The sequence below is a fragment of the Physcomitrium patens genome, chromosome 16 (assembly GCF_059467195.1).
Source record: "Physcomitrium patens ecotype Gransden chromosome 16, ASM5946719v1, whole genome shotgun sequence".
In the NCBI taxonomy this organism is placed as follows: Eukaryota; Viridiplantae; Streptophyta; class Bryopsida; order Funariales; family Funariaceae; genus Physcomitrium; species Physcomitrium patens.
Genome location: NC_143425.1, coordinates 6,055,047 through 6,082,139, shown reverse-complemented (window position 1 = coordinate 6,082,139; position 27,093 = coordinate 6,055,047). Strand labels below are relative to the sequence as shown.

The following is a 27,093-nucleotide window of genomic DNA, read 5'->3' as shown; positions in this document are numbered from 1 at the left end:
TAACAAAAGCCTAAAAATAGTAAATTATTGAAATTAAGTTACTTTAAGCTTTCACGTAGCATAAACAAATCATATTTTTGTACAAAATATATGGCTGTCAATTCAGAAATTTTTAATACGAAAAGAAAGAAAAAAAATAAAAAGACATGAAACTTATAACAGATAATAAGTTTGTGAGTAGTAAGTTACCAGTGGGGAAAGCTTCGGTGGTGTCGGAGTCCGCAGTCACCGACATGGAATGCTACTTCGACGTGGTCACGATCGGGAGTGGTCGCATCTGCACCTCACGTCTCACACGGAACCGATTCTCTGCAAATTTGCGCCATTGTAAAGCAAGTCGATCGTTTCTGTGAAGGTAGTAAATGGAATTTGGGTCACAGTGATTTGGGTTCGCGCATTTACGGTTTTTGGCGAGGAGAGGTTCCTTCGTTTCCTGCAATTTGTGATATATGCGGTTGTTGTGGGTTGAATTCCATCGTTCTGAGTGGCTGTTTCATCAGCGTTGTCGTGATGAAATCTGCCTATCGGTGGGAGTTGTGACGTGGCAAAGCTTTATTCCGGAAAAAGGAGACCGGTGCTTGTCTTGGATTGGAGCTTGCGGAATGCGGGGATCCAGTGGTGTGACAGAATGGAGAGATGGAGGGCAGTAGATTTTGAGAACGTCCAGCTTCACAGGTTTGTTGTGCGGTGTGGCATTTTGGCGGGCCACTTCAATACTCCAGAGTATCTCGTGTGCAGGGCCTGTTGCTGAATTTGTGTTTGTGTGTGTGTGTGTGTCTCTTCCAGCTACACTCGCAATCGCTTTTGTAGATAGACAACAGAAAGGGTTGGATTTCGGAATTGTAAAGAATTGCCTCAAGACTTTTGGAGTTGGGTAAGATTGGATTCGAAGAATTGGCAGATTGTATGAGAGTAGTGGAAGTAGCGAAGAAGGAAGTGTAGGGCTATGGCAATAGCTCTCATTGGAAGCCAGTTGTGGCGCGCACCTTCTCCATGCCGCCTTAGTTCAGTTTACCGGTCGAGCTCAACCATACCGCCCCTTCGTGTTAATTGTAGCGTAGACCCAACATCAACAAGCTCCGCAGGCAGTACCAGTGGCGATGGCGATGGTGGCAGTAAGAAACATGTTGATACAAGGATACACTGGGGAGATTCAGCGGAAGGATGGATTGGAATAGATTGTGACGATGAGACGTCGTCTCAATTTAGGTCGTGGGGCAGACGCGGCAGGAGTAATTCCAGTTTACTTGATCAGGCCTCTGACAGCCATTACAGGTGACTGCGTTTGTATCGTTTTCTTTCTGCTCTTGCCTCACTCTTAACCCGTTGAAATGTTGATGGAAAATAAGTGGTTGCAACGCTTCGATACCAGTATAATGTCGTCTCAGGAATGAGAGTCGAGACATAGGATATCAAATTCTCCGTTGCAGCAATCGGACCTCCTGTCTATGCATACCAATTTCGGGTTGTAAAGGCTGGACAAAACATCTGGGTGGAGCTTGTATCCAGCTATGTAACTACGAAGACAATAAGTTCCATTCTTTATTTCCTGTGATTGGTAGCTTATTTTTTGTTAAATTTTTGCTTTGCTCAATTGGTTCTGCTAAAGCGTTTCACTAATCAGGGAGGGAATGAAATGTTGGTCAGGTACATGGGCTTGTCATCAGATGCTGAATTGGAGGAGATTAAATCTGCGTACCGACGGCTATCTAAGCTCTATCATCCTGATACCACCCAGCTCCCTCTGGAGATTGCTGCGCAGAAATTTATGCGGTTGAAGGTTAGCGTTCATCTACTCCATACACCTCTGCACACTCAAACTCTCCTGAATACTTTAATACCTGAAATGCTACAAGTAAATGATAGCACTATGCTTGAGTCGCGTGCAGGATGCGTATGATACCCTTAGCAACGAAGAATTGAGAAACCTTTACGACAGCCGGTTGGAGAATAAGATCGTGATGAACAATGAGGGGAGCTTATATGGCTACCCAACAAGCTCCCAGCAAGGCTATAACTCCCCCACCCAGAAGAGACCAGAGCGCGTGGATGTGGATACCCTTGGGGGTGACAACATGCCCCTTAGCGACCAAGCTCTCACAGCCCTAGGCTTCGATCTCCTCGTTTTTGTTATTTGCGTTCTTGTCATTATTTACGTCGCATACTTTAAACATGCTGCTTGAGACGACATTGAATAAAAGGGGTAAAGATCACACTGTTTTATCGGGATTGCTCACCAGGAGATGAACATGATACATATCAGCAGCTATTTTAAACCGTGTAGGTTGCATCTTGGTGACCTAGTTGAATGCTCTTAACCGACCTTGAGAAAAAAGAGGATGGCCTTGCAGGAGTAGTAAAGAGATGTGCTCCACAATTTTACCAGCCCTCCTCAAATCTCAGCAGTGTCGGTGAAATTGCCTGTATCACTGAAAAGCTAAATATTTGATGAGAGGGAATATGCATCACGTATCTGAAGCACGTGGGAGCTGGAATTCACCATTTTTGAGGACCAAAACTTTATGACTCAATGATAGAAGGAACGGAATATGTAATTGTGATGCCTGCATGCACTAGATTCTGAGTGCAAGTTTTAATGAGTGTATCCGTCTGTGGCGCTGTCCCCTGAAGTCGCTGCCTCATCGCGCACTAGAAGGCGGGCTAGCCCTGGTAATATGCTTGGCCTACGCACATGCTGTCCTCAAACAGCGTAAGATCTCGATGTGTGGTACTAAGATCTGATTGGGTTCCTGCAACTCGTACACCATGTGAACCTACCTCATCATATATATATATATATATATATATATAATTGAAATGTTAATTACGACATGCTTGCTCAAAGTGGCACTCTAAACATTCGACCGAAACTCGAATAATTCTTGTTATTCATCGCTCTCAGTCGAGATGCCGAGCTCGTCAATTGGGATACGTCCATCGCTTGGAACAACCCCTTGATCAAAGGAATTCTTGCAGCCGTCCTAAACCCCCCATTCATGTGCATCTTGCACTGTGCAACCACTGGTAAATGTAGGGTGTCATGTCACTCTGGCCACCTCTAGATGGAACAGGTGCTTACATGAATCGCTATTTCAAGTACTCAAAAAATAAACCATCAGATTGTCGTAACTTGATCTGAGTTTTAATTTGAGTCCTAGGGCTTACACCTGCAGGTTGTGAGTCTAATCGGTGCCTTCCAATGGTCAGTTGTGTGTTGATCGAACATAACTAAACCACAACACAAACTCTGCTATCACCAACATTGCAGGATTCGTTCAACGTTAGTAACAGTTAACGTTATCCATGGTCACCACAAGCCTTGCCAACATGATGTAGAAATTGGAGTTCTTTAGCATTGCCATTCCAACCAAGCCAATTAAAAGCCATGCCAAACAATTTTTTGATGTTATGTCATTGCATTTCAAACTGACTGGTGACGATCAAACATTGTTGCAGCCGCTTACGGCAGAACCTCATTCAATAGTTTCTTTTTCTTCTTTCTTTTTGTCAAAAACAGTATAAACCCATCACATTGATAATTGAAGTCGAGGACAAATTACTTACAAATTTACAAATTAGTTAGAATTTCTTTTGGATTTTATATTTATATATATATATATATGTATATATATATATATATTGTTTATTTAATGACTTTTTTAGAATTTCTATAAGATTCTTTAGGATTTAATTAAGGCTCAATTAGCAAAGAAGACAACAAGATTTTTGAGATATTCTTTTAAAATGTTCATATTTCATACCAAAAGAAGAAGATACAACTTTTCATCTACAAATTTTTTTTTTAAAAATTATAGTAATTTTGTTTTTGAATCATAAAATCAACATTTATTGTTGATTCAATATTTTTTGATCAAATTCAATCAAGTATGTTTTTAGATTCAATTGTCTATGATATGAAGAATGATTCTTCTAAATCACATGATACTTCCAAATTTGAATTTAATAACAATATTTTTTATTTTTACAAATACTTATATGTTAAAAAAAAGTGAAGTACAATTTCACACTCCTCAAGCTTGTCATAATTTTCCAATTATATGTCATTTTAGATATAATAAAATATTGGATTTAAACTCAAGAGATTTTTGGTGGCCTCAAATATAAAAGATACTTAAAAACTTTGTATAATCATGTAATATTTAAACCAAAATCAAAAATTCCTTGTTATTCACCTTGTAAAAATTTCAACCATGACCTATACTAAAATAACCATGGTCTTTTGTTTCTATAGTTTTTATTAAAAATCTGCTAATTTCAAACTCTTATAACTCTATATTTGTGATAGTAGATTTTTTTTACTAAGATAAGATATTTTGTATCATATACAAAAACTATCATAAGTGAAGAAAAAGCTAGACTTTTTCTTAATAATATTTATTACTATCATAGATTAATAAGAAATATTATATGAAATAGAGGGACTCAATTTATGTCTAGATTTTGGAGATTTCTTTAAAATATTAAAGAAAAATGTAAAATTATATTTAGTCTTACATCTTTAAATTGATTGATAAAAAAAAATGACTGAATCAAGTATTATAGCACTCTTTAAGATGTATCATCAACTACCATTAACATAATTGAATAATTCTTTTGCTATTGGTAAAAATTTCCTATAATAATATGATCCATTTTTCTACTCAACAATCACCTTTCTATGTTAACTATAGTTATTATCCATAATTTGATGCTTTTGGCTTCTCAAAAGTTAATAATCATGATGCAAAAGATTTTTTGAAAAAATTATTAGTCCTCCATGCCACAATAAAGGCACAATTAAAAAAAACTCAAGAATGACAAAAGATCATTATTGATATCTATTGCATTAAGCAATTTCAAATCTACATTGGTAATAATATATGGTTTTTTTGTTATAATATCAAGATTATATATTCTTGTGACAAGTTGAATTATTATAAATTTTGACAATTTTTTATTTATAAATAAATCAATTTAATTGCATATTAATTATACTTACCAAAATCTACAAAGATCCATCTTGTATTTTGTATATCTTTTTTTAAGCCATATAAGACAATGGATATATGAAAAAGAAGAGAAACTCCACATCATCTTGTAGGAGTAAATAACAATTAAGAATTTGATGTGGAAGTAGTCTTAAATTTAAGGCATTATCAAAATAAGTTGGAATATTTTGTACATTGACATGAATATAATATTAGTAAATACATATAGAAGTAATTGATGAATCTTGCAAATATAACAAAGAAGGGAAATGTTTTTTTTATTGATAATTTTTATTAAACTAAAACAATAAGTCAAGAAATTCTTTGCTATAAAGCAAAATAGGTTCAATGAAGATTTTATTTTACCTTCATAATTATTATGTATTTATGGCATTAAAAAGATAGAGAATTAATAACCAATACATTCAACTCAAGAGCTATTATTTGTTGAGTTATTAAGCAATCTTAATAGAATATCACAATATTTAATACAATTTAATAGAGGAAAATAATAATAATAATAATAATAATAATAATTTAAGAACAACATATTTTTTCTTAAATAAATAGCATGATATAGTATGTTTTGTATCACGTTTTTGGAAAAGAATCTTAAAATTTGATATTACTGAAAGTAGTAACCATTTTTGATGGAATTTCAAATGTTTTATTTGAAAGAAGTTACAAATGCCTCAACAATAATTAAATAACTTGGTAGTCTTCCTGCCTTGATATAAGACACTATGAATGGTTAAGAGGGCCTATCAATTATCTTCAAAGAAAATAAAGATAAGAGTATGAATCAAATATAATTTGTTGTATCTTAGACTTCTTTAATATGTAATCACTACTCCTTATGGAATTCATCACTAGAATAAATAGTAATATTTTAGACATGTATACTAACAAATTAATTATTGAAATAAATTGAATTAATTAGAAATAAATAAATAAAGGTAAATTTAATTATATCTTGTAAGGATATAGTTTTGACTTTACAAGTATTTATAAGTAATTGATAGGTTGAAAACTAGGTGAAGAAGTTGGCCACATGTTGTACATATTGGCTATTTATGGTATAAGTTGGCCATGTAGCTCACATATTAGAAACTTGCTTTATAAGTTAGTTACATGTTATACAAGTTAGACAAGTATTGGATGACATATAGAACATTGTCACATAGTATCTTAATTAGATAATATATATATATATAGAAGCAATAGAAAGGCCTTCTTTATTCTTGTCAATGTTTTTTTTATTCTTAGCCTTATTTTAAGAATCTTTAGACTTTTTATCTTTAGCAATAGTTATTTTGGTTTCAATATTATAACTATCTTTGAATTAATATTTTTTTAATGATACAAGAATGTATTAATTCAATAGTTTTTTTATAATTCATGTCCTTAATATTGTTTTATTTTAGTTGCTTTATTTTTAATAGATTTTATTTCACCTATCTTCAATTTTTTTGCTATTCTTTTAATACCCTTTTAAGTTTGGAGGTGTATCAAATATGCCATAGGTTGAAAATAAAACTATTTTTTAAATATTAGTTATTAAATTTAAGAGATAAAATTTAAAATAGAAAATATTATATATGTAGTAAAAAAATATACTAATAAGCATGAAGTATTAAACTCAAATTTACTTACTGGCAAAGTTGTTGCAATTATATTTTTTTATTTACTTTTTTTTATAGTTAGATTCTTTTGAATTATTGCCTTTATTATCTTGGATTTTTCAACAATATTCTTAGATTGTATTTATATACAAATACCATCCAATAGATTATTATTTATAAAATATCAAATCTAAGTAAAGGATTTTGCTTGTTGTTCATTGTCTATGACTTGTTCCAAATATTATTATATTTTAAGAGGAGAACATTTAATAGAGAAGTATTTTGCATAATAAAGAAAATTCTCAAGAAAAAAGAGGTTTCTTTCTCAATTCTCAAAGATAGTACTAATTATAATTTACTTCATGCATTGAACTATCAAATCATGCAATTTTGTTTTAAAAAACCGCATCTCTACTTGAATTACTTTCACCTTGTATTTTGTTTTTTTAAGCTATTCTTACCTTGAACTACCTTGCCTTTGACTACTTTTATTTTTAGGTTACTTTTCAAACATTCTACAAATTTTATCAAAATTTTTAAAAATATATATATATATATATATATACAAGCATCAATTTCAAATATTTATTTTCTCCAATGCCAAATATAGAGGTTAGATCTTTACAATCCAATACCTTTACTATCCTTGGGCTACTTTCATCCTCCCTAGATTGTCAGGATACACATATGCACCAAATTTACTTGAATACTTGAATTGGACCAATATTTATTATAAGCATTTGTCTTGTATTGCTATGGGGTAGTTTATACGTGGCAGTGAAAACAGAAACCAATCAATTAAGCTTTTCACAGTTTCTCTCTATGAACAAGCTGGTCATTCATTTTAACTTACGAATTAATAGATTGCAATGAGAAAGATACACATATATTCAAAAATTATAGCATGGAGTGACAGCTACGAAGCATTTTCACTGATGAGAAAGCATAGGTGGAAACCAGAAAACTACTAAATTTATCGCAAGACGAACCCAAATCTGTTGATTTGATGGCGCATAAATGGCTGGTCGATTCAGTGCCACAGACGTCCCGCTCCGCATTATAAACTCCATCGCTCTCGAAACTAGAATCGCACCAGAAACGCACCTATCTCGCATGATTTGCTCTCCGATGCAGACATGTGCCCACTGATCTGGTCACAACAGTGGCAGATGTCGATGTTAAGCTGCAAATTATAGACACAACACGACCTTTGCAATGATCAAAGCTCGGAAAAAGCTTGTACAAATTGTGAGGCACAAGCATAACGAGAAGGCATTAGTACTATCCCAACGCAAAGTCTTGCATCCTTGAGCGAGTATGGTGCGCTTGTTGCCTGTCGTGGCGGCCGTGGTCCTCTCCCTCGTTACGACTGCGTTCTACTCATTTGTAGCCAACAATTCCCCCATTCGCCCTGTTGCTGTTTAACTCCCTGTCCATCCCAAAGCCGAAGGTGTTTACGTCCACAACAAGTTACTTCACGGTCTCGCGAAGCTTGGAGATGGGCAGCTGCTGCAACCGGAGGACATGGTGGCTGATCCCACTGAGATGTTCCTGTATACGACCAACAGCGATGGATGGATAAAAAAGTATTACCTCTCAAATGGCAGTGTGGAGAATTGGGTGAACGTTGGAGGGAGACCACTGGCCATCGCACTTGGGAATGAGGGTGAAGTCTTGGTGTGCGAGCCTGTGCAAGGCCAGTTGATCGGGGTTAGAATTCGAATTCGTCGACGAAATTCAAGGCCAGTCATCGATACAGTAAATTTCGCAGTCTGGATTGTTTTTAGGAGTTGCCACATATTGGTTGACTGCATGATTTGTTTTTGGAACTTTGAGTGTGCAGGTCGACAAATTAGGCACAAAGGAGATTCTAGCGACTGAAGCGGGAGGGATCGAGTTCGGCCTAATTGATGCAGTGACAGTGTCGAGCAATGGCCTCATTTACTTCACTGATGCATCAACGAAGCACCCACTCGGCACCTGGCATTTCGACATGCTCGAGGGGCAGGTATCGGGGCGCATTGCGGTCTACAATCCTGAGGACAAGTCCACTAGAGTGCTACTAGACGAGTTGTACTTCCCGAACGGCATCGCTCTTTCGAAATCAGAGGATCATTTCATCAACTGCGAAACAACCGTCGCGAGGTGTATGAAATTTTTTCTTAGGGGAGAGAAGGAGGGGACCATCAAAACGTTTATCGAAAATCTGCCTGGCCATCCGGACAACATCCACCGCAACTTGAAAAACGGCAGGTTCTACATTGGTATTCCGGGCAACAGGAATGGGCTGACAGATTTTGTAGCCAGGACGCCTGTTGCAAAGCAAATCTTGGCTTTCTCCCCGGTTCTGTACAAACTTCTTGATATGAGGAAAATGGGGAGAGTCTTTGAAGTTGATCCTTCCGGCAAGCCATTGCAAGTGTACGAAGATCCTACTGGGGAGGTTATTGGCTTCGTAACAACTGTGGTAGAGGTTGATTGGTACCTATATGTTGGTGGCTTCCGGGACAGCTTTGCTGGTCGTATCAAGGTGCATTGAGACCTCGAATTCAAGTTGGACGCAGCACTATCAGTGACTCTTAACTCTGCGAAATTGTACAAAATTCCTTCCATTGAATCCATGCACTCAAGGACGTCAATTGCAAATGCCTCACATCAATAATCTCCGAAGCAGACAACCAAGGAGCCGTAGATAGATAGTCACAACAGGGCAGTTGACCGCTTTGACCCAAAAAATCGCTGATGTATGACACTTTCCTGGATATATGATCAATTAGTGAAAAATCTTTAGTTATGTAAATGACTGTTTGATCGTCAATTTCTGATACTCCTCATGACATTTCGCGCCAAGAAGTTGCTAGGCTTCAGAGCCATCGAATAGATAAAAGTGGCAAATCAAACTCAAAGACCTCATTTTCTGGCCGCGGAATTTGGAGTCGAGCACACGAAATTCAAATATAGCAATGTAAAACCTCTTCAATGAACTGGGATGTTTCCCAAATTCTGTACAAAAAATGTGTTGCGGAAGAATAATAGGCAAGATGTTCTGCTAACCTAGACGCTAGAATTACTTGAAGGTCATGTGCTCAAACCACTGGCGAAGAATCACTGGACATTGAGGGTTAAGACTAAGGCCTTCTTGGAGCTCCAGATTATCTATCAAAAGTTGTACAGGCCGGAACTCAATGGCATCATTGCGACCTCTGAAGTCAGCATAAATGATCAGTTCTCTCTCCATCAAATGCTCAAAAGCCCGCAGAGCAATTTCGCGAGAGTAATGATCACTTGTTTTGTGCGTTTCTTGAAGGTGTTGATATTCCTCGAAGACGATAGTAAAATTACAAACCTCCTGCTCTTTGCTCTCCAATCGCTTCATGCACACGAGCAAGTAGAGCTCCAGAACTGATAAATTTTGTAAAGCTTCGCGCTTGAACTGAGAGTGAAGCAACGTGTTGGCAGCTTTAAAATCGGCAACCGTGAGCAGTCCTCTCCCTTGATCGAGATTGCAAACTGCTCGGAGCGCAAGGTCGAAGATATGATGAGGACTAGGGTCTAAGGCAACAGTTTGACCGATGATGTCTTGCATGGTTGCCTCTAATACTTTCTTAGTATTCTCATTCCACATTGAAATAAAAGGAGAATCACCAAGAGATCCGTCGGTTGGTAACATTAGCACATCGTGAAGCAGCTGGCAGATATCCTCGGAAGAAGGAGGGAGGAAGAGCAGCTTGCGATTGGAGAATCGTGACCTCACCCTCTTCTCCAGGAGCTCGTCTGCATCCAGGCGGCAGCTCAGTCCTACAACAGCAGCCTGCGTTAGCGTCGACTGCATGGAATCCAGAAGGTTGTAAAGAAGTCTCTGCTTCGGCCGCTGAGCAAAGAGGTCGAACTCCTCCAATATAAAAACGACTGACTTGTGTGATAATGCAGACTCCTTGAGCATAATGGTCAAAAAGTGTAGGTTATCATCGAACGCGGCAGTTTTGGAAAACACAAGATGATGATCTAAGCACAATTGTTCCGCGATTGCCTTCAAGGCACACCGATCATCAGCGTGTAGGAGACCATTAAGTCGGACCACCGAGACTCTCTCCGGAAATGTCCGTTGAAGATGCGCCAACACTCGCTCAGTAACCAAAGTTTTCCCAGAGCCGCGAGGACCGAGGAGCAACACAGAGTTGTTCGAGCCATTCTCAATGGTTCCAATCAGACAAGCTTCCAGATTCCTACAATTTTTCTCCACATCTGGAAGAAGCGGTGGCCCTGCAGCACCCACTCCAGTCTCCCAAACCGCAGCACACAACCTTCTTCGCAGAAACGACACAGCTTCCACCACTTCTTCCTCGGACACCATGATGCCGCCAGCTACCTCAAACCCTAAAATTCCAATTTGGGTCCCCAACCCAACTGGAAAAAACTCCGCTGCTGAGGAGTACCCAGTTCCAAACTTCCTACAAGCATCGCATTTCAAGCACGATCCAAGCGGAGATTCTCAGAAATCACATTCTTCGCAACACACATCACCTCACAAGCGAAGGCTACACTTCCAGTAACATATGACGAACCTGAGCTTCCTCAAAGCCCACCCTTGCCCACCAAAACCTGCAAACTACTGCTTGAAAACTGTGAGGCATAACTCAGAATGCATGGTCCTCTTCCGACTTGATAAAATCTCTGCAATCTCACAACACTTCCATGAAATTGCACATGAACCGTTCTCCCAGTTTTGGTGCTCACATTCTGTCCACATCCATCGGAGATCGTAATTTCCATCCTTGTGCATCGCCAGGAGAGCATTGTAGCCCAATCCTGTTTCGAAGGTCTTCAGCATTGCTAAAAACAAATGCTAAAGATGTTAATTCTATAGAGCTGAGAATCTCTTGTTAGGAAGTGGAGGAAAATATATAGATAAATAAACATATATATATATATATATATGAATTGTTCAAGTTGGTTGAGATTGAGAATAACAAGATTCTAGAGAGTAGCAGGTATTTATGAGAATATGATGTTGTTGAAGAACATCTAAATTAAACAAATGAGAAATAGACTGGCATAAGCATGTTGCAAATATTTTTTTAATTTTTTTAAAAATCAAAAATAAATTCAATGATACGTCACAAAAAAAAACACTTATATCAACTTTGCTTTTTCTTCTACTTTTTATTATAAGTATTTTATCTAAATAAGTGAAGATATCCATGGTACAATAAATTTTGTACACAAGTTTCAATCAATTTTTTTTTAAAATATTTAATACAATGTATTTTAAACATATTCTAACTTTATTCTTAAAGTCACAACTCTTGAGAAGTATTTTAAATTGGAGATTGAGATAGAAAGTTTTAAGTGAAGCTACTTACAAATGTTTTTTTTACCTTTATTATAGTTTTCAATAAAGCTATCAACTGCAATTAAATTAATAATAAAGTAGTAAGGTTGCATAATCTTTAACTGATCTAAAGAGTTCATGTTTTATTTCTATTTTTTCAAATCAAAATGTAAATATAAAAATCGTAAATCAAACAAGGAATTTGCAAGTTCCTACTAACTTACTATTGTTGAAATTTAGAGGTATTGACAAAATAATTGTAACACTTAGTATGAGGGTAGACTTCAATCCTTTTTATAAGTTACAAGAAAATATGTTTGTGAAGCAAGTGGCATCAAGATAAAATAAAGACATAGCTATAAAATAACTTCATAAATAACTAAACATAGATATTCTGTTAAATTTGTTGAAGTTACTTGAATAATATCTAAGGTGTACGTGTACACGTATGTATTAAGAATATAAAATCATCTTAAATATTATTTCAACTATTAAAAAAATATACCAAATGATTTACTTATTTTTTAAAAAAAATTGATTACAAGAGCAGGAAAGATTTTCGAAACAAAATATAGGATTCAACACCACACAGACACTCGTTGCAAGGAAGATGACAACGGTGAAAAAGAAAGAATTTAATTCACTAACTCAATTCGGGAAGGTCACAAATGGGAGGTATGAATGGAGAGATTCAGTGACATTCATGTGATGATGAAGTGGTGAATGTGGACAAGAATTGATCGCTTGGGGAGCGGTGAGAAGTTCGTCTGAGTCGTTGCCCTTCGACGCTGAGGGCGTACGTTGTGGTAAAGTGAGATAATTGTCAGAGTTCTCTCTGGTAAAAGGGATTTCAATTGAAGATTTGCGGTTGAAAGGACAAGGTTCTTGTAATTGGATATGAATTTTTGTATTTTGATTTTATCAGAGAGTGTGTTGATTAATCGAGATCCAATTCTTGTTCTGCCTGTGGGAGTTTGTTGAAATCGAAGTAGCCCTATGTGCAGATAAAATTTGAGTGAACTTGTGTTGTGAATGCAGGTGCTTTCTTAATAAATCTAAGCTTTAATGTTATATGTCGGCATGGTGCAGGAGATTAATGTTTAATGTACTTGTAATAACGCGATGGTTAAATTTGCTGCCATAGTTGGTGATGGATCTGTATGTAAGGTCCTTTTTACTCGTGTTGATGTATCTATCTAGTCATGATACCTTGGTTTCTACACCATTGTAAGAACTCGATGACATTGCTTTCAGAATGTTGCGTGTCAGTTCATAGCGTCGTTAAAGGATTTGGAATTGTTGTTTGGTGCAGCTGAACTTGCTACGATTGCAGGGCGACCGTGCTGGACCTGCAATCTGGGAAGTGCGTTCGTAGGGCTAGGCGTGGTTGTTCATCAGTAGGGGTTAAAGTGCAAAGTGTTCACAATGGCTTTCGTGTGAATGCGTCAACTAGACCTGAGGACAGCAAAGACAATAATGAAGCCTCTAAGAATGAGCCTGAAGAGATGGAAACTATCCAGAGATTGAAAGCCGAGGATAGTGGCAAAGATGATGCTGATCAGGTAGGTATCGCTCCTAGATTTTGTTTAGAAAACTCATATAAGGTTGAATAATAGGAAAGTGTACATGAGTTGCGCTGGCAGGTTGGATGAATAGATTTTCCGTCCCATCGCTGTCATCGAAAAGCCAAGCATCAGAAATCACTTTTACACATGTGGATTTGAATGCAGGTGACAATAACTCTGGACGATGTGAATCCAGTTAGACTAGGGAGACGAACTCGACAGGTTTTTGACGATGCATGGCGCCGCCTAACTAAGCTTGGACTGCTGACGAGTGCTTCCAGGCCTAGCGATGAGTATGATTTTGAAACGGTGGTAGTTGGAGGGCCAATGTGTGACTTTCAAACTCCGAATGCTGAACTTACCACCGTTCTTATTGCTGGGGCTACTGGGCGTGTGGGACGCATTCTTATTCGTAAGTTACAACTTCGAGGTTACAAAGTTAAGGTACGTTTAAACGTCTCCGTTCAAGTCTCCGAGCACATTCCTGCAATAGTGAACGAAAATTGGTGAACAAAGATTCTCAGTTGCCAGGCAGCCGCATTTTAGTTCCTGATTGAGATCAACGTGGATGTTACACAAGAGTTCTGTCAAAATGGAGTGCAGGCCTTAGTGAGGCAGAATGACGAACAAACGCTGGAAAAGATCCCTCGATCAGTACAGATTGTTGTTGGCGACGTTGGAGATCCAACTACAATGAAGGAGGCCGTTGAAGGGTGCAACAAAATCGTCTTCTGCGCCGGTGCACGGTCTTCAATAACTGGAGATTTAAGTCGAGTGGACCATCAAGGTGTTTACAATCTGTCGAAAGCATTTCAGGTAATCTGATGGCTGCAATTTAATTTTTGCTTGAGTGTTTAGAGCAAAACTCCATGTTTCTTTTCCTTTCATTTTTTTTTTTTTTTTTTTTTTTTTTGCCTTACATCCTCTCATTTCACCTACATTGACAGACTCTACACTTTTCTTGCACGTTTGAAAATCGCAGTTAATGTAGTTCAATTAAACTTCTTGGGAAAGTGAGCTATGAATTACTATTTTCTGAATCCACAGGATTACAACCACAAGCTGGCTCAAACGAGAGCAGGGCGGAGCAGCAAGAGCAAGTTAACCATCGCCAAATTTAGCCAAGCTACTGCTTCGGAAGGATGGGAACTTAGAGAAGGTTTTTATTTCACAGATGACGTTGCTGGAAAGTATGATGGTGGGATGGACGCACAATTTGAGGTTGGTGAGGACGGAAATGCTGTTTTTACAGGTACGTCAGAGGGCAGTTCATCTGTGAGTTTAGTTCCTAGTAATTTGAAAAACAATGATCAATGTGAGGTAGGACGATCTATTATCTTGTAATCCGTCGGCCGTTTTTGATCATCTCAGTCACCGATTACGACAGCCTTTGGTAGAATTCATTTGAATAGTTTCACTCAAAAAGCACTTAGGCATCCTTTCATTGTTTATTGGCTCACCATGTCACGAGATAAAGACACAGACACCGTTCTTGAGTTTTAGAGGTGTGCTTTGATCACAGGGTATGTGTTCACACGAGGAGGCTATGTTGAACTGGCCAAGAGAATATCGTTACCCCCTGGCTTAACACTTGACAGGTGCCATTAGCAATAACGTGTTTAACCAATGCACGAGTTTCGCTTTGAACATTTCTGCGAACAAGACCACTTGGAACTTCGATGCAACCTAAGTGAAGGCTTAATGAATAAATTGTAGGGCAGTGTCTGCTCGTCGTAAGCTATTCACATCTATTACGCGAGCTCCGTGTTGAAAGCTTATCTTTAGCTGTGCAATTGAACAGGTATGAAGTGTTGGTTCTATCAGTCTGCGGCGATGGCAAGTCCTACACACTTTTGGTGGAGACAGACCCTTCAGAGGACGATCCCAAATGTAGACAGTACTTCTCTCGCTTTCCCACACGGCTGGGATACAGTCGGGTTGGTGGTTTAACTCCTAATATAGATTGTATTAGAACCAAAATTCTCAATTCCCACATAAGACTAGGGTTGAATTTCTAGTTTGAATTGTTCTCAGTGCGAAATGTGCCCACAAGTGTCTTACACACTGGTCTCCGTTATTGTTGATTCTACCCATACTAACCATTTGATAGGCCTACTACGTCTGACCTGTATTTATCTTGGAGCTCCGAAATTTTCACTAGAAGTTGTCTTGTTCGAGTGTGTTTTCACTGTGTGCTCGTAACTCAAGCAGGTTAGGATCCCATTCAGTTCATTCCGACCGATGGATCCTGAGTCTCCTCCACTAGACCCTTTCCTAGTGCATTCACTTATGTTCCGATTTGAGCCCAGACGGCAAGTAGGTCACGATCCAAGAGACATCTGCCTCTGCTATGTACTTCATTGACGTAATTTTAAACGCTAATATATCAGTAACTTATATTCCTAGTCTCATCACTATGATAATTAACCCTTTACCGTATCTCACGCAGAAATCCTCAGCGAATCGTCCTGCCAGTACTTTACCTCCTGCCCAGGAAAACCAGCATAATAGCTTTAGACTTGTACTCGATTATATCAAAGCATTGCCAGTAAGTTTGCGTGATTTGCCCTCTATTTTTGATTCGTGGGTTTGCTCAAAATAGGGACATGGATTTCAATGCAGATGCTAGTTAGACGGATAGATCTGACGTTTTGTTTGTTACACTTGGTGCAGGGAGGTCAAGAAACAGATTTCATATTAGTGTCATGTTCAGGTGCGGGAGTTCCAAATGAAATGAGGGAGAAGGTTTTGAGAGCAAAGCAGGTAAAATCTAGTGAACTGAGCGCATCTTATGGAATCAGTAACTTTCTCCACGCCATTGTAGAGGTTTGTGGAATATCGTGTAAGTTGGACATAGACTTAGGTTGCAGGAAACTTATTTTGATCGCTGAATGATTCACAGGCCGGGGAGGCAGCCTTGAGAAACTCGGGCCTAGGTTACACAATCATACGACCTGGACCTCTTCAGGTATTACAGCGATTGTGTAATTTCTGTTCTTCTGGCCATCGCTTGATGTCACTTGAAGCATTCCGAAAACTCAAAACAATACTCTAAGAAGCGCAACAATTTTGTGATAATTGCGTGTAAATCATGTTCAAAGGTTCATATGATTACTATAAATGTCTCTGCAGGAAGAGGCTGGAGGCCAAAAAGCTCTTGTTTTCGATCAAGGCGACCGCATTACTCAGGTAATTCTCACCACCAATTTTTTAACACTGCCAGCATTGAAGTCCTTCCAGATACTGTGGATGCTAATTGTCTCACAGAGTATATGTCCATACTTGTGTACCTGCGAACAACAGCGTTATGCATGTTCAATTTGCACATCTCGTCTTTCCAGTATTTCTTTGCAACAGTAAATTTTGGTGGTAACCGATGAAGTCCATGAACTCATTTATATCTGCACTTACAGAGTATAAGCTGCGCGGATGTAGCAGATGTCTGCGTGAAAGCTTTACACAATCCTACTGCTCGCAACAAGAGCTTCGATGTAAGTTTGATTCCTACAGGTTGTATGCACACTAACACTAGCAATCTTCAATGTCAAGTTTCTGAAGCTCCCCTGGTTTGTAGTGATATATTGTCACACTCAAGTTGGATAAGCTTTAAAGAGTCCACTTCTGGCTGCCAAATTGCTACTAGCTGTTCAATCATCGACACATGCATATTCATACCCAGTGACACATTGCCATCGATACGCTCGAATAACCGATCATCGTGTCATCAAGTTCTACTGTCGATTGGAATTTGTTTTCACTATCAGTTTATCTTGCCTTTCAGGTATGTTATGAGTATACAGCAGAGGAGGGTCTTGGCCTTTACGAGCTGGTAAGACGATAATTTCCTTCCTCGTCCTTGCGTGATGTGAATGTCAGAATGTGAAAAAACCCATTGAGCTCTTGCATGCACCTTGGGTGCATTTTCCCAATACTTTCAAGTAGTCAAACCGTGCATTCTAGGTTGTCCATGAACTGGATGTTTCTGTGTTTGTGCAGGTGGCACACTTGCCAGACAAATCCAACAATTACTTGACTCCAGCATTGGCTGTTCTTGAGACGAATACGTGATGAAGGATTGCACACTTGCTGGCCTAGATGTGCAGGACCCTCTGCCTCGCAGCTTCTGTGAGCTTCTATGGGCTTGTATCTACTGGAAGCTCCCTACTCACAGTAAGCAAATTACATAGGAAATTCAACACTGGAGGTGACGTCGGAGACGAAGAACTGCCTTCTGACCATAATGAAAATGGTAACAGCCACATGGTGGCGTTCTGCTCCATGAGCTTTTTCATAAACACTTGCTTGAATTTTTTAACCCAATTTGCGGTTTTGGAAAGCCCACGTAGAAGATATCAAAGTGGGAGACTTCGATGAATTCTTAACTTTAACCAAACCTAATAATAACAATAATAATTACTGAAAAAACACAATAGAAAGAAAATAAGTCACATTAAAAACATGGTGGATCATCAAGTCGAACACGACTCTTTTGAAATAATATTTATGTAATTTATGTTAGCACAGTTGTTTGTTTATGCATGCATGAATGTGTATATATATATATATATATATATATATAATAAAAAGAAGAGATTCTTGTGAAGAATATGATGTGAGTGACAGAAAAGTCCTTTCATTAGCTAGAAATATCGTGGTTTTTTTTTGTGATTCTTATGTCATTACTTTTTAAACTTTTGGTTGATTATTATAATGATATTAGGTTATTGGAAGCAATAGATTGTAATGACTATCTAACTAAAATATTTCCTTCATAAAATATCTTCCACTATATTTATCAAGATTCAATGTTGTTAATGAAATAAAGTAGTGCATTTGTTAGACATGACATAAATATGTAGGACACAACCTTCAAATTTGGTTTAGAATATTTCCTTCAATCAAGATTAAAAATGAGCATGTTTGGTTTTGACCACTGCTCATGCTTAAATATTATTTCTAATACAATATTGAGTTTTATTGGATTATAACAAGTTACAGGCTGATGAATTGCAACTTGTAAATTTTAATAAGTACCTTATTTTTCTTCAATCAAAATATAATGCATATAATTTATTTATTTTTGAAATGAACAGAATTAATTCAGATATTAGATATCCAAAACAGAGGTTTCCAGTATTAACTCACTTTTAAGAATAAACATTATAATGTTGTATCAGGTACACATTAAAAAGTATTTCATAACTATTATTACTTATGTATGATTTGTTGCCTTATGTATATTAATACCATTATTTATATACATGCACATAATTTTTAATTCTCACAACAAAGAATTTCAAGAAAATTGTACAAGTTTTTAGGAATTAAATTGCTTACTATTTAAAACATATACCATCATAAAATAAACAACAATATGTAACTAGCAAGTAAATTCCATCTACTAAGCTCTAAAATGTTTACAATTTTCTTAAGTTAATTTATGGTACAATATTATTGGTCAGTTTTACAGAAAATTTTATAATTTTTTATAACTAGAATCATATTGTTGGGTTTTATTTGTCACTATACTATATCTAGGAATAAATTCATAAGGCAAAAAGTGAAAAATCATTCATGGTGATACATGATACAATTTTCCGTGAAAACACAATATGAGTGCTGAATTAAATCATGTTATTCCCACTGAATGTTTTCAACAGAACATTCATATTTCGTAAAACTCTCTTATTCCAATTTTTATACAATATTAGCCAGAAAATCCATAAAAAAAAAAATGGTCACATTCCCACAAAGAAGATGCAAGCACAGTCATCCATCCACGCTTCAAGCAAACGCATTCACGAACGATGAATGAGAAACACACTACCATCCATAACAAACCAATCATCCAACACAGACGTGGATGGATGAACAGTTGGATAGATGAACTATGGGATGGCTGCACAGTGGCAGCCACGCTTATCCCTCCTGGGGGGGGGGGGGTGGGTCTTAGGATGAGGGCCATCGACGGCCCAGCGCCTCCCGTCCAGAGCCACAGAGAAGGGCGGGGGGGGGGGCATTCCGTGGCGCTGATTGCATCGTGGATGCCAGACGAGAGAGGCTGCATTGTTGCGGATTCCGAGAGGTTGATGTTGGTTGGAGCGAGCGCTCCCTGGTGGCCGTGACCGCGAGAAGAGAGAACAGCAGCAGGAGCAGGAGCAGGAGCAGGAGGAGCAGCGTGCGAGTGAGTGGAAGCGGAGGAGGGGGAATGGCGGTGCTGGTGGAGGCAGGGGTGGTAGTTGGGTGCGCGGCCCAGCTGGCCCAGACTGTCGCCTCGTCGCTCTCGGCGTCGAGCTCCAATGCGCCCCGCGTGGTGGGCATGGGCGTGCGCTGCCTGCCCGTCGCTCGTGGCCTCCGAATCGACGCATCCAGGACGAAATTGGCGTCGCTGGGCCCTTCGCAGAGCTCCGTCCGGGCGCAGAGGAGAGGGATTGTCTGTGAAGCCCAAGAAACTGTCACCGGAGGTCTCTCCTTCTCGCTCTCCCTCTCTTTCTACGGTCTTTTTTCCTTTGGTTTAATTTTTGTAGAATGGGTGTGGAAGTGTATACGTGTCGCGAATTGCCCTATTTCTACTTTGTTATGTACGTACGTCGAATTTGGCCATATTGTTTACCATTGAATAATCGCATTGAGTGAGTGGTTGTCGACGTGTAGTGCAATTGCCTTAGGTAACTTTGTTATACTGAGAACCTAATCCTTAAGAATCGTGTCAATAGGATAGAGGTAAATGCTACAAGTAGGATCCGCCTTACTAAGAGAATTTAGTTTAATGTAGGATGTGTTCTTATTACGGCATAGGCTACCTAGCTGAAATAATCTACAGATCCTGTTTGTACGAATTAGCTGCTCTGCTGGTGCTGCGTCTGGAATTGTGCACGAGTCCTGTAGAGGGACGGTTTACGAAAACTGCTTGGATGGATGACTAATTTTTATTTTTGTTTTTATTTCTTTTCTTGTCTCCATCTGGGTGGCTTACATCGCTGACGGTGGATAAAGATACTATTAGCCTATTCGAGATGCTTGTGTTTTGCTAACGCCCCTACGTCTCATTTGCTCCTCGTTTTGTTATGGTAACATTGTTGTCACAAGCATATTGTACTTCTATTCTAAATTATTTTTTGCTTTCTTCAGTGGCAGGAGTTGTCAATGAAACCACATGGAAGGAACTTGTATTGGAAAGTGACATCCCCGTACTGGTCGACTTCTGGGCACCCTGGTGTGGCCCCTGCCGCATGATTGCCCCTCTGATTGACGAAATAGCGAAGGCGTATGCTGGCAAGGTGAAGTGCTTGAAACTGAACACAGATGAGAGCCCTGGCATTGCTACAGAGTACGGCATTCGTAGTATTCCCACCGTCATGGTGTTCAAGGGCGGAGAGAAGAAGGATACTGTCATTGGAGCTGTGCCCAAGTCTACATTGACCTCAACTCTAGAAAAGCACTTGTAGTAAGTATGCAACGTGTTGATACATTGGTGGAGGGGACTTATGTTCGGAATTTTTATTACAAATAGTTGTGTATGTTAACTTTTATAGAATCAATTGAGTTAATACTTTCACCCTCATCCTCATTGTGAATAGTCTGGCATTGGATCAAATCTTCATTGAATGCCATGACTGCTTAAATTGTAATGGGAAACGGCTGGGATCCACTGGCGTCATTTTTTCATGCCATCCTGGTTCTGTGCGTGTAGAGAGATGATTTCCCCTCTTGTCAACCCCAGCGTGGAATTTTCCTTTTCCCATGTGCGTCTTTGTTTTGTCTGCATTCTGCTTCCACTTTTACTCTCTTTGTTGTCATCCTTGTTCTTACGTCTTTAAACGAATTTTAACGAAATCACCCCAGACAAAAGCTTGCATAAGCCCGGTGCGTGGGTGTGGGCGTTGAAATCCGATACCGTTAGTGGAAACAAGTTGGGAATTTCTGTAGCTGAACCCTGGTTACCTCAGATAATGACGGCTCCGGAGCTGAGGCATGTAGTAGGTGTGTGAATTAGGTGATGATCGACGTTTTCACGAGGTTAAGTGATAGTCTTAATGAGTAGTTTACAGCTACGTCCTGTTTTCCTCAAGGAGCATACCTTTATATTTCTTCTTAGTGGTCCTGCAATTGAGTTGTAAGAGGTTTGTGTGACTCAAGTATTTTTGCACTCTGCTTTTCGGTTTCCGTGAGTTTGTTCAAGTTGAATCGTCGGCGGTATCTGCCCAGTAGAGCCTCGCAGATCTCAACTTGTATTCATCATTTCTGGAATTTCTGGGTGAACCACAAGTATTCACTGCACCCTTAAGCTTTCGTTGTATACGTGCCACACTTGCCTCATTTATAATTGCGGAAGTGGTCTTTAACCAAGCCCTCGGGTTGACAAGATGCACCTAAGCGCCAGATGCTGGTGGCTTTAGCATTTTGAAATAGATGATAGTAGAATTCTCTGAACCCCAAAGCATTTTGTCTAGGTTGATTCGATGTTCTAATTGATTAAGCATGTGCCCCATCTCAAGCTTTGCTCCCACCACCTTTGAGCTGGTGACTTTCTGGCATGAAAATGCTCGGGTTACTAGCATAATAAGCGGGATGGTATTCTTTCCAGAATTCAAATAATATATACGGAGCAATTAGAAATGCTTTGCGGTATTCATCCTACGCAACAACCTTCGCTCAAACTATTGCAGTGCCGTGTGTGCTGTCAATTACAACCCCAGGTGTTGAAGGACTAGGGAGTTAACACGGCCCAACCAACGAAAACATGATGAGTGTCATTTTTCAAATGTGGCACCTGAGTTCATACGTGCATCAAACATTGACAAAAACTTAGGATAGAATGTGTACCTCTTCCAAGCCTGTTGGAAAACTATTGAACATCCTGTGGAGTGATACTCCAAACTTTTTTTGCCTGAATGGATTCTGTTGTGTGAAACCTCCATGTGAGACCCTAGGTTTCGTACTTCAAAAGCCAAAATCTCACTTGTGAAAGGGAGATCACACATTATGTGTCGCGAAGTCTTTTGAAGGAGTATTTTCTGTGGTACTCTTTGGAATTGTCTAACCCATTCCAAGACTGACTGATTCACGTTACTTGTAAATTACCAAGTCCAACCCTAATTGATTAACATTTGCGTGGCAATTAATAACTCACCAATGGAAAGAAACCCAGTGTCTTAAGGTAAACAAATTCTCACAGATGAACTTCCTCACTGTGAATACAGGACATTCAAGTCATATACAACTTTACTGTTCTATTGTATTGACACAAATTACTCAAATCATGGAAGACTGAAGAAGTCACATCATATGCTGAAATTGAAGGAACAAAATTATATCAGTTACCGGAACAGAGCAGGTGCTGCACTGGTAAAGCGGTATTTAATTACATAGCAAGTGATAAGGAATAGACGCCAAGGAAATCAACAGTAGAAGAAGAGTTGGCAAGGTGAAGCTTGGTAAATTACGCTTGCCTTTTCCCCGCCCATACCAGCCACATGGAATTACTCATTACCTTGCTGAGCAACCAACTGGCTAGGCTTGACAACTTCTAACCTCATGGAGGATAATAATCCCACCATCACCTACTTGTTACAACATTGACGCAACTCCCGTTATGGAGCTGCGTAACTGCCTGACCGTAACTACAAGCGCCACCTTAAAGCCCCCTCTGATATTCAAAATTTCCACACACGTCAGCACAATCAAACATATAATAAATGCACTAAGAAACAACGAACAAGAATTTCGGTAAAGGTGGAACCCTAAACACTTTGAAAGCTAGAAAATAAGGAAGGTTTTTATTAATCACGTTGCAAACTTTGCGAAAAATACGATGCATACTTCGTCATGATGTTATTACAGTTTTAAAGACTGAGTCAGCATTTCTGAGTTTTCCATCAGACAAGCAAGAAAGTACGTCTTGGGACGAGCCCACTTGTATAATCGATTTGAAGAAAAACTAAAGAATGTGTTGATGTTTCCTTTTTTAAAACGCGAGGAGCACCACAGGTCTACTAACTGAAATACCTAGAGACTGCTGAAAATCTGAAGTGCTTATTGAACAAATCATCCTAAACAAAGCAGTGAATACAAGTACAAAAAGCATCCCAATTTGACGCACGTCCAACTGAACTGAGAATTACAAGATTAATTAAAACATACATCAAAGTAAAAGAATTGCATAAAAAGTCCACTTGCGTATCCACAGATTTGAGATAATTCAACTCCCATTGCCCCTCATAAGATAGTGTTCTCTTACCATGAAATGTATTTATCAATGGTGCTAGTCAGTGTAGCCCTGGGCACAGCACCGATGACAGTATCCTTCTTCACTCCCTTCGTAAACACCATGACAGTAGGAACGCTACGAATACCATATTCAGTTGCAATATTCGGGCTCTCATCTGTGTTCAATTTCAAGCACCTGACTTTGCCAGCATACTGCTTCGCAATCTCATCAAAAATTGGAGCAATCATTCGACAAGGTCCACACCAAGGGGCCCAAAAGTCCACCAATACAGGAATCTCACAATCCACCACGAGTTCTTTCCAAGTAGATTCGTTTACAACTCCAGCCACTGCCAAACCATGTGTAAAAAATAAGTTCTTATTAAATAAGTGCTTGGATGCAAGCGACATAGAATAATCTGATGTCTTCATGCGTGGGGAAACAATCTGAACATAACAAGCTGCAACATGTACATGAAAACCAACCGTACAAATCATGCGCACTTACTTAGCGCCATCTGATTTCAGCAGCAACGCTTACCAGTTCTCACTGCTTTTGAAATACATTTGATTCGTATTTAAATGATTAAGGAAATAAACCTACGATCTGGTGTAGAACGAGTGTGTAGCGGAAGGACTTCATGAATATCTGAATAGGGCGTTCGATGCAAGAGCTTACTGACCTGATGCACACAGCAATTGACCTTGACCAAGCTCTGACAGCTAAAATGAGTTCAAAGTCCGACATATCATTTTGATGAATGTCACACATCACATATCCGTTAACAATTTGTACTGATCATTCGCGTCACTCCTCTTCCACACATATGCGAATACAAATACGAGAAGCTGACCAATTACCTCAAAATTTCATCGACTCTAAAGAAAATATACCTAGAGAATAATCGAATTTATTCTCAAAATGGACTTAAAACTCTCAAACGGGATCGAGGAAATGATCAACAGCACTAATCTTCTGAACTCACAATCGTCCAGATCGTCTGAACCCAGAAAGTAGAACATTCAAGTACCTCCGGTAACCGTTTCCTGGAATTCGCACACAATTCCTGTCGGTGCGGAACGGGCGGAGATCCGCTTCCTTGCAGAATGTGACGATACTGCGCTCGAAGACCTACTTCTGAGGCCACAGAAGACAGGAAGCTCCCGCACGCCCAAGCCCACAAAGAAAGGCGAGCTACGAGCTGAAGCCGCCAGAGACGACGACGAGGACGACGAGCGAGCGGAAACGAGCCGCGGCCATGTCACTCCTGCCTCCACTACCGCAGCCATTGGTGCAAATTTATGACGAAACCCACAAAGTTTTATTAACGAAAATGACAAATTAAATCAGCAGAAACAAAACCCAGGTTTCGGAATTCGCTACGTGGGCGCGACGGGCACAGCAGCACGGGCAGAAATCTCACGAGCGGTGCAAGAAGGCGCGTCGGGGGGGGGGGAGCCCTGCTGCCTGCTTGTGTTGCAGGGGACGCTGCGCCGTCGATGCGGCGCATCGGACGGGATTTAATGCGGGTTGGGTCCTCTTCGAGAATTGTTCGCGGCCATAGGGTCCACGGTGGAGGGTGCACTTCTGTCTACGTGGCACGTATGCGTGGCGCCATTTCAGGAAAGACCGTGACGACTTAAAGTAAGTGATACAAAAGTATGCAAAAATTTAACTTATTCGTCTTTTCATTTTTTAATTTTTTCCACCAAAACCCACCCTACTTTACACTTGCCTACCCCTTTGTCCTACCATGCCTCTGCTAGCTCATTTTGTTGGCATGGTAATATAAATAAATAAATAAATAAGGTATTGAGTCTAGACCATGGTAATTTTTTTTTTTTTTTTTTTTTTTCATCCATGAATGGCTTTTATGCAATTTTAACAAATGTTTTATTTTGTTTGCTCTTGTTCATGCCTTCGTGTGACAATTAGAACTTAGGACTAGGATGAACTAAAGGCTAAAGGAGCTTTGCCTAAAATCACTAAAAGGCTAATCCAACGGATTAGTAAGAAACAATTAGAAAGTGTAGAAAAAGGCCAAAACATTATATTCATATAAAAAGTGTCTTGCACAAGTGGCCAAAATCAATCCTACTACCAACGTGATGCCACTATAATCTATTTTTACCTTAATCCACTATTATTGGCTCCAACTCTCTATCAAAGATATTAACTGAAAAATGATGTATAAACCAATGAAATCCATATCAAAGAAAAAGTGACAAAATAAAAATAAGGAAGTACGTATATTAAAAAGAAACTGTAATGGCTTATTGCCAAAAGATAAGAAAACTTGAGATTTTTGAAACTACACTAGGAGCAAGAAGAGAGTTGACAAGAGTGAAGAAGACTTCACTCTTGCCTCTATATATACTATCTAATTAAGAGCTACATGGCAATGTTCTATAGGACCTTTAATATGTGTTGACTTTGCAAGACACATGCCTTAGCTTATAAAACAAGTTTTTTACATGTGGGCCACATAATTAGCTTGTTCTTTAAGCTATCAACATGTGTGGCATATGGCCAACTTATTCACCACATTTTTAATCTAAAAAGTGAATTAAAGTTACATATAAAGTCAAAGTAGCATCAATGAAGCTTCTATAGAAGATATTATGGAATTGACTTACTTTTACCTATTATTATCTAAATCATATAAGTAATTATGAGTTTACATGTGTATGTTCATGACATTACCTCCCCTTCTAGGAACAAGTTCCATGAGTAGCGGTCTTCACATGTTGAGGAAATCCAAGATGTAGCAAATTGTATTTGCCACATACTTTGATCTTTCTTCTCTTCAAAGATAATTGATAGGCCCTCTCAACCATCGATAGTATCCCATACCAAGGCGGGAAAACCACCCTATTATTTGATCATTGTTGAAACCTTTATAACTTCCTTCAAATAAAACATTTGGAACACTATCAAGAGTTATTTTTACCTCTAATAAAATTATCAAACATCGGAAGTCTCCTCTAAGGTTGTGATACCAAACACGTTGTATCTTGCCATCTATTGGAGGGAAAACATGTTGTTCTTAAGGATCTTTATTTCAATTACGTCATCTTAAAGGTTGTAACAATCGCAATGTCTCGTCCAATAGGTTAGTAAACAAAGGCTCTTCACTCGAATCCACTAGTTGTTGGTTCTCTATCTCTTTAGCATCACAAATACAAAGAAGCTACAAACAAAGATTGAAAGTAGAATGTTATCTTACTTAGATCTTATTACTTTTATAGAAAAGATCTTCATCTTGATTTTGTATCACAGACATATGCATGTAAGCTAGTAATTATATGTATAAATAGATAGAAGTAAATAAAAGTAAGTAAAAATAAATTAATTCTATAATATTTAATATGAAAGC

At 38.8% G+C, this 27,093-nt stretch overlaps 6 protein-coding genes across 8 annotated transcripts; 4 read left to right on the top strand and 2 right to left on the bottom strand.

The window, feature by feature from the left end:
- The first annotated feature begins 232 nt into the window (after positions 1-232).
- On the top strand, positions 233-2,518 carry LOC112293128 (NAD(P)H-quinone oxidoreductase subunit T, chloroplastic). 3 transcript variants are annotated; one of them, XM_024542248.3, is made up of 4 exons: positions 233-355; positions 787-1,275; positions 1,648-1,780; positions 1,890-2,518. In XM_024542248.3, exons 2-4 carry the CDS (start codon positions 947-949, stop codon positions 2,181-2,183), a joined length of 756 nt encoding a protein of 251 aa, XP_024398016.1. In that variant the 5' UTR covers positions 233-355; positions 787-946; the 3' UTR covers positions 2,184-2,518. The 3 variants fall into 3 exon arrangements, with proteins under 3 accessions (XP_024398016.1, XP_024398015.1, XP_024398014.1); XM_024542247.2 differs by lacking the exon at positions 233-355 and adding an exon at positions 358-675; XM_024542246.2 differs by lacking the exon at positions 233-355 and having other exon boundaries at positions 692-1,275.
- A 5,333-nt stretch (positions 2,519-7,851) lies between these two features.
- On the top strand, positions 7,852-9,410 carry LOC112293182 (protein STRICTOSIDINE SYNTHASE-LIKE 6). The gene has a single exon (XM_024542347.3). It carries the CDS (start codon positions 8,604-8,606, stop codon positions 9,147-9,149), a length of 546 nt encoding a protein of 181 aa, XP_024398115.1. The 5' UTR covers positions 7,852-8,603; the 3' UTR covers positions 9,150-9,410.
- A 156-nt stretch (positions 9,411-9,566) lies between these two features.
- LOC112293180 (origin of replication complex subunit 4) lies at positions 9,567-11,327 on the bottom strand. The gene has a single exon (XM_024542346.3). It carries the CDS (start codon positions 10,962-10,964, stop codon positions 9,678-9,680), a length of 1,287 nt encoding a protein of 428 aa, XP_024398114.1. The 5' UTR covers positions 10,965-11,327; the 3' UTR covers positions 9,567-9,677.
- Positions 11,328-13,725: 2,398 nt separating this feature from the next.
- Positions 13,726-18,028, top strand: LOC112293007 (protein HIGH CHLOROPHYLL FLUORESCENCE PHENOTYPE 173, chloroplastic). Its single transcript, XM_024542042.3, has 13 exons — positions 13,726-13,951; positions 14,111-14,323; positions 14,555-14,759; positions 15,030-15,105; positions 15,309-15,444; positions 15,719-15,823; positions 15,957-16,055; positions 16,181-16,270; positions 16,410-16,475; positions 16,640-16,696; positions 16,921-16,998; positions 17,289-17,336; positions 17,504-18,028. Exons 1-13 carry the CDS (start codon positions 13,835-13,837, stop codon positions 17,573-17,575), a joined length of 1,362 nt encoding a protein of 453 aa, XP_024397810.2. The 5' UTR covers positions 13,726-13,834; the 3' UTR covers positions 17,576-18,028.
- Positions 18,029-19,584: 1,556 nt separating this feature from the next.
- Positions 19,585-21,071, top strand: LOC112293389 (uncharacterized). Its single transcript, XM_024542710.3, has 2 exons — positions 19,585-19,971; positions 20,639-21,071. The coding sequence occupies exons 1-2, from the start codon at positions 19,716-19,718 to the stop codon at positions 20,953-20,955; spliced, it is 573 nt and encodes a 190-aa protein (XP_024398478.1). The 5' UTR covers positions 19,585-19,715; the 3' UTR covers positions 20,956-21,071.
- Positions 21,072-22,796: 1,725 nt separating this feature from the next.
- Positions 22,797-25,195, bottom strand: LOC112293392 (uncharacterized). Its single transcript, XM_024542714.3, has 3 exons — positions 24,748-25,195; positions 23,748-24,066; positions 22,797-23,156 (listed from the first exon to the last, which is right to left on the bottom strand). Coding segments are annotated over exons 1-3 (579 nt in total). The 5' UTR covers positions 25,007-25,195; the 3' UTR covers positions 22,797-23,155.
- Between the last annotated feature and the right edge of the window lie 1,898 nt (positions 25,196-27,093).

Coding starts and splice junctions, on each gene's coding strand:
- LOC112293182 (XM_024542347.3), top strand. CDS start 8,604: ATGCTCGAGGGGCAGGTATCGGGGCGCATTGCGGTCTACAATCCTGAG.
- LOC112293392 (XM_024542714.3), bottom strand. CDS start 25,006: ATGGCTGCGGTAGTGGAGGCAGGAGTGACATGGCCGCGGCTCGTTTCC. Junction 24,067..24,747: donor CCAGGAAACGGTTACCGGAG/GTACTTGAATGT, acceptor ATGGTTTGGCAG/TGGCTGGAGTTGTAAACGAA.
- LOC112293389 (XM_024542710.3), top strand. CDS start 19,716: ATGGCGGTGCTGGTGGAGGCAGGGGTGGTAGTTGGGTGCGCGGCCCAG. Junction 19,972..20,638: donor CCAAGAAACTGTCACCGGAG/GTCTCTCCTTCT, acceptor TGCTTTCTTCAG/TGGCAGGAGTTGTCAATGAA.
- LOC112293007 (XM_024542042.3), top strand. CDS start 13,835: ATGTGTGACTTTCAAACTCCGAATGCTGAACTTACCACCGTTCTTATT. Junction 14,324..14,554: donor ATCTGTCGAAAGCATTTCAG/GTAATCTGATGG, acceptor CTGAATCCACAG/GATTACAACCACAAGCTGGC. Junction 16,056..16,180: donor ATTATATCAAAGCATTGCCA/GTAAGTTTGCGT, acceptor CACTTGGTGCAG/GGAGGTCAAGAAACAGATTT.
- LOC112293128 (XM_024542248.3), top strand. CDS start 947: ATGGCAATAGCTCTCATTGGAAGCCAGTTGTGGCGCGCACCTTCTCCA. Junction 1,276..1,647: donor GCCTCTGACAGCCATTACAG/GTGACTGCGTTT, acceptor AATGTTGGTCAG/GTACATGGGCTTGTCATCAG. Junction 1,781..1,889: donor AGAAATTTATGCGGTTGAAG/GTTAGCGTTCAT, acceptor AGTCGCGTGCAG/GATGCGTATGATACCCTTAG.
- LOC112293180 (XM_024542346.3), bottom strand. CDS start 10,964: ATGGTGTCCGAGGAAGAAGTGGTGGAAGCTGTGTCGTTTCTGCGAAGA.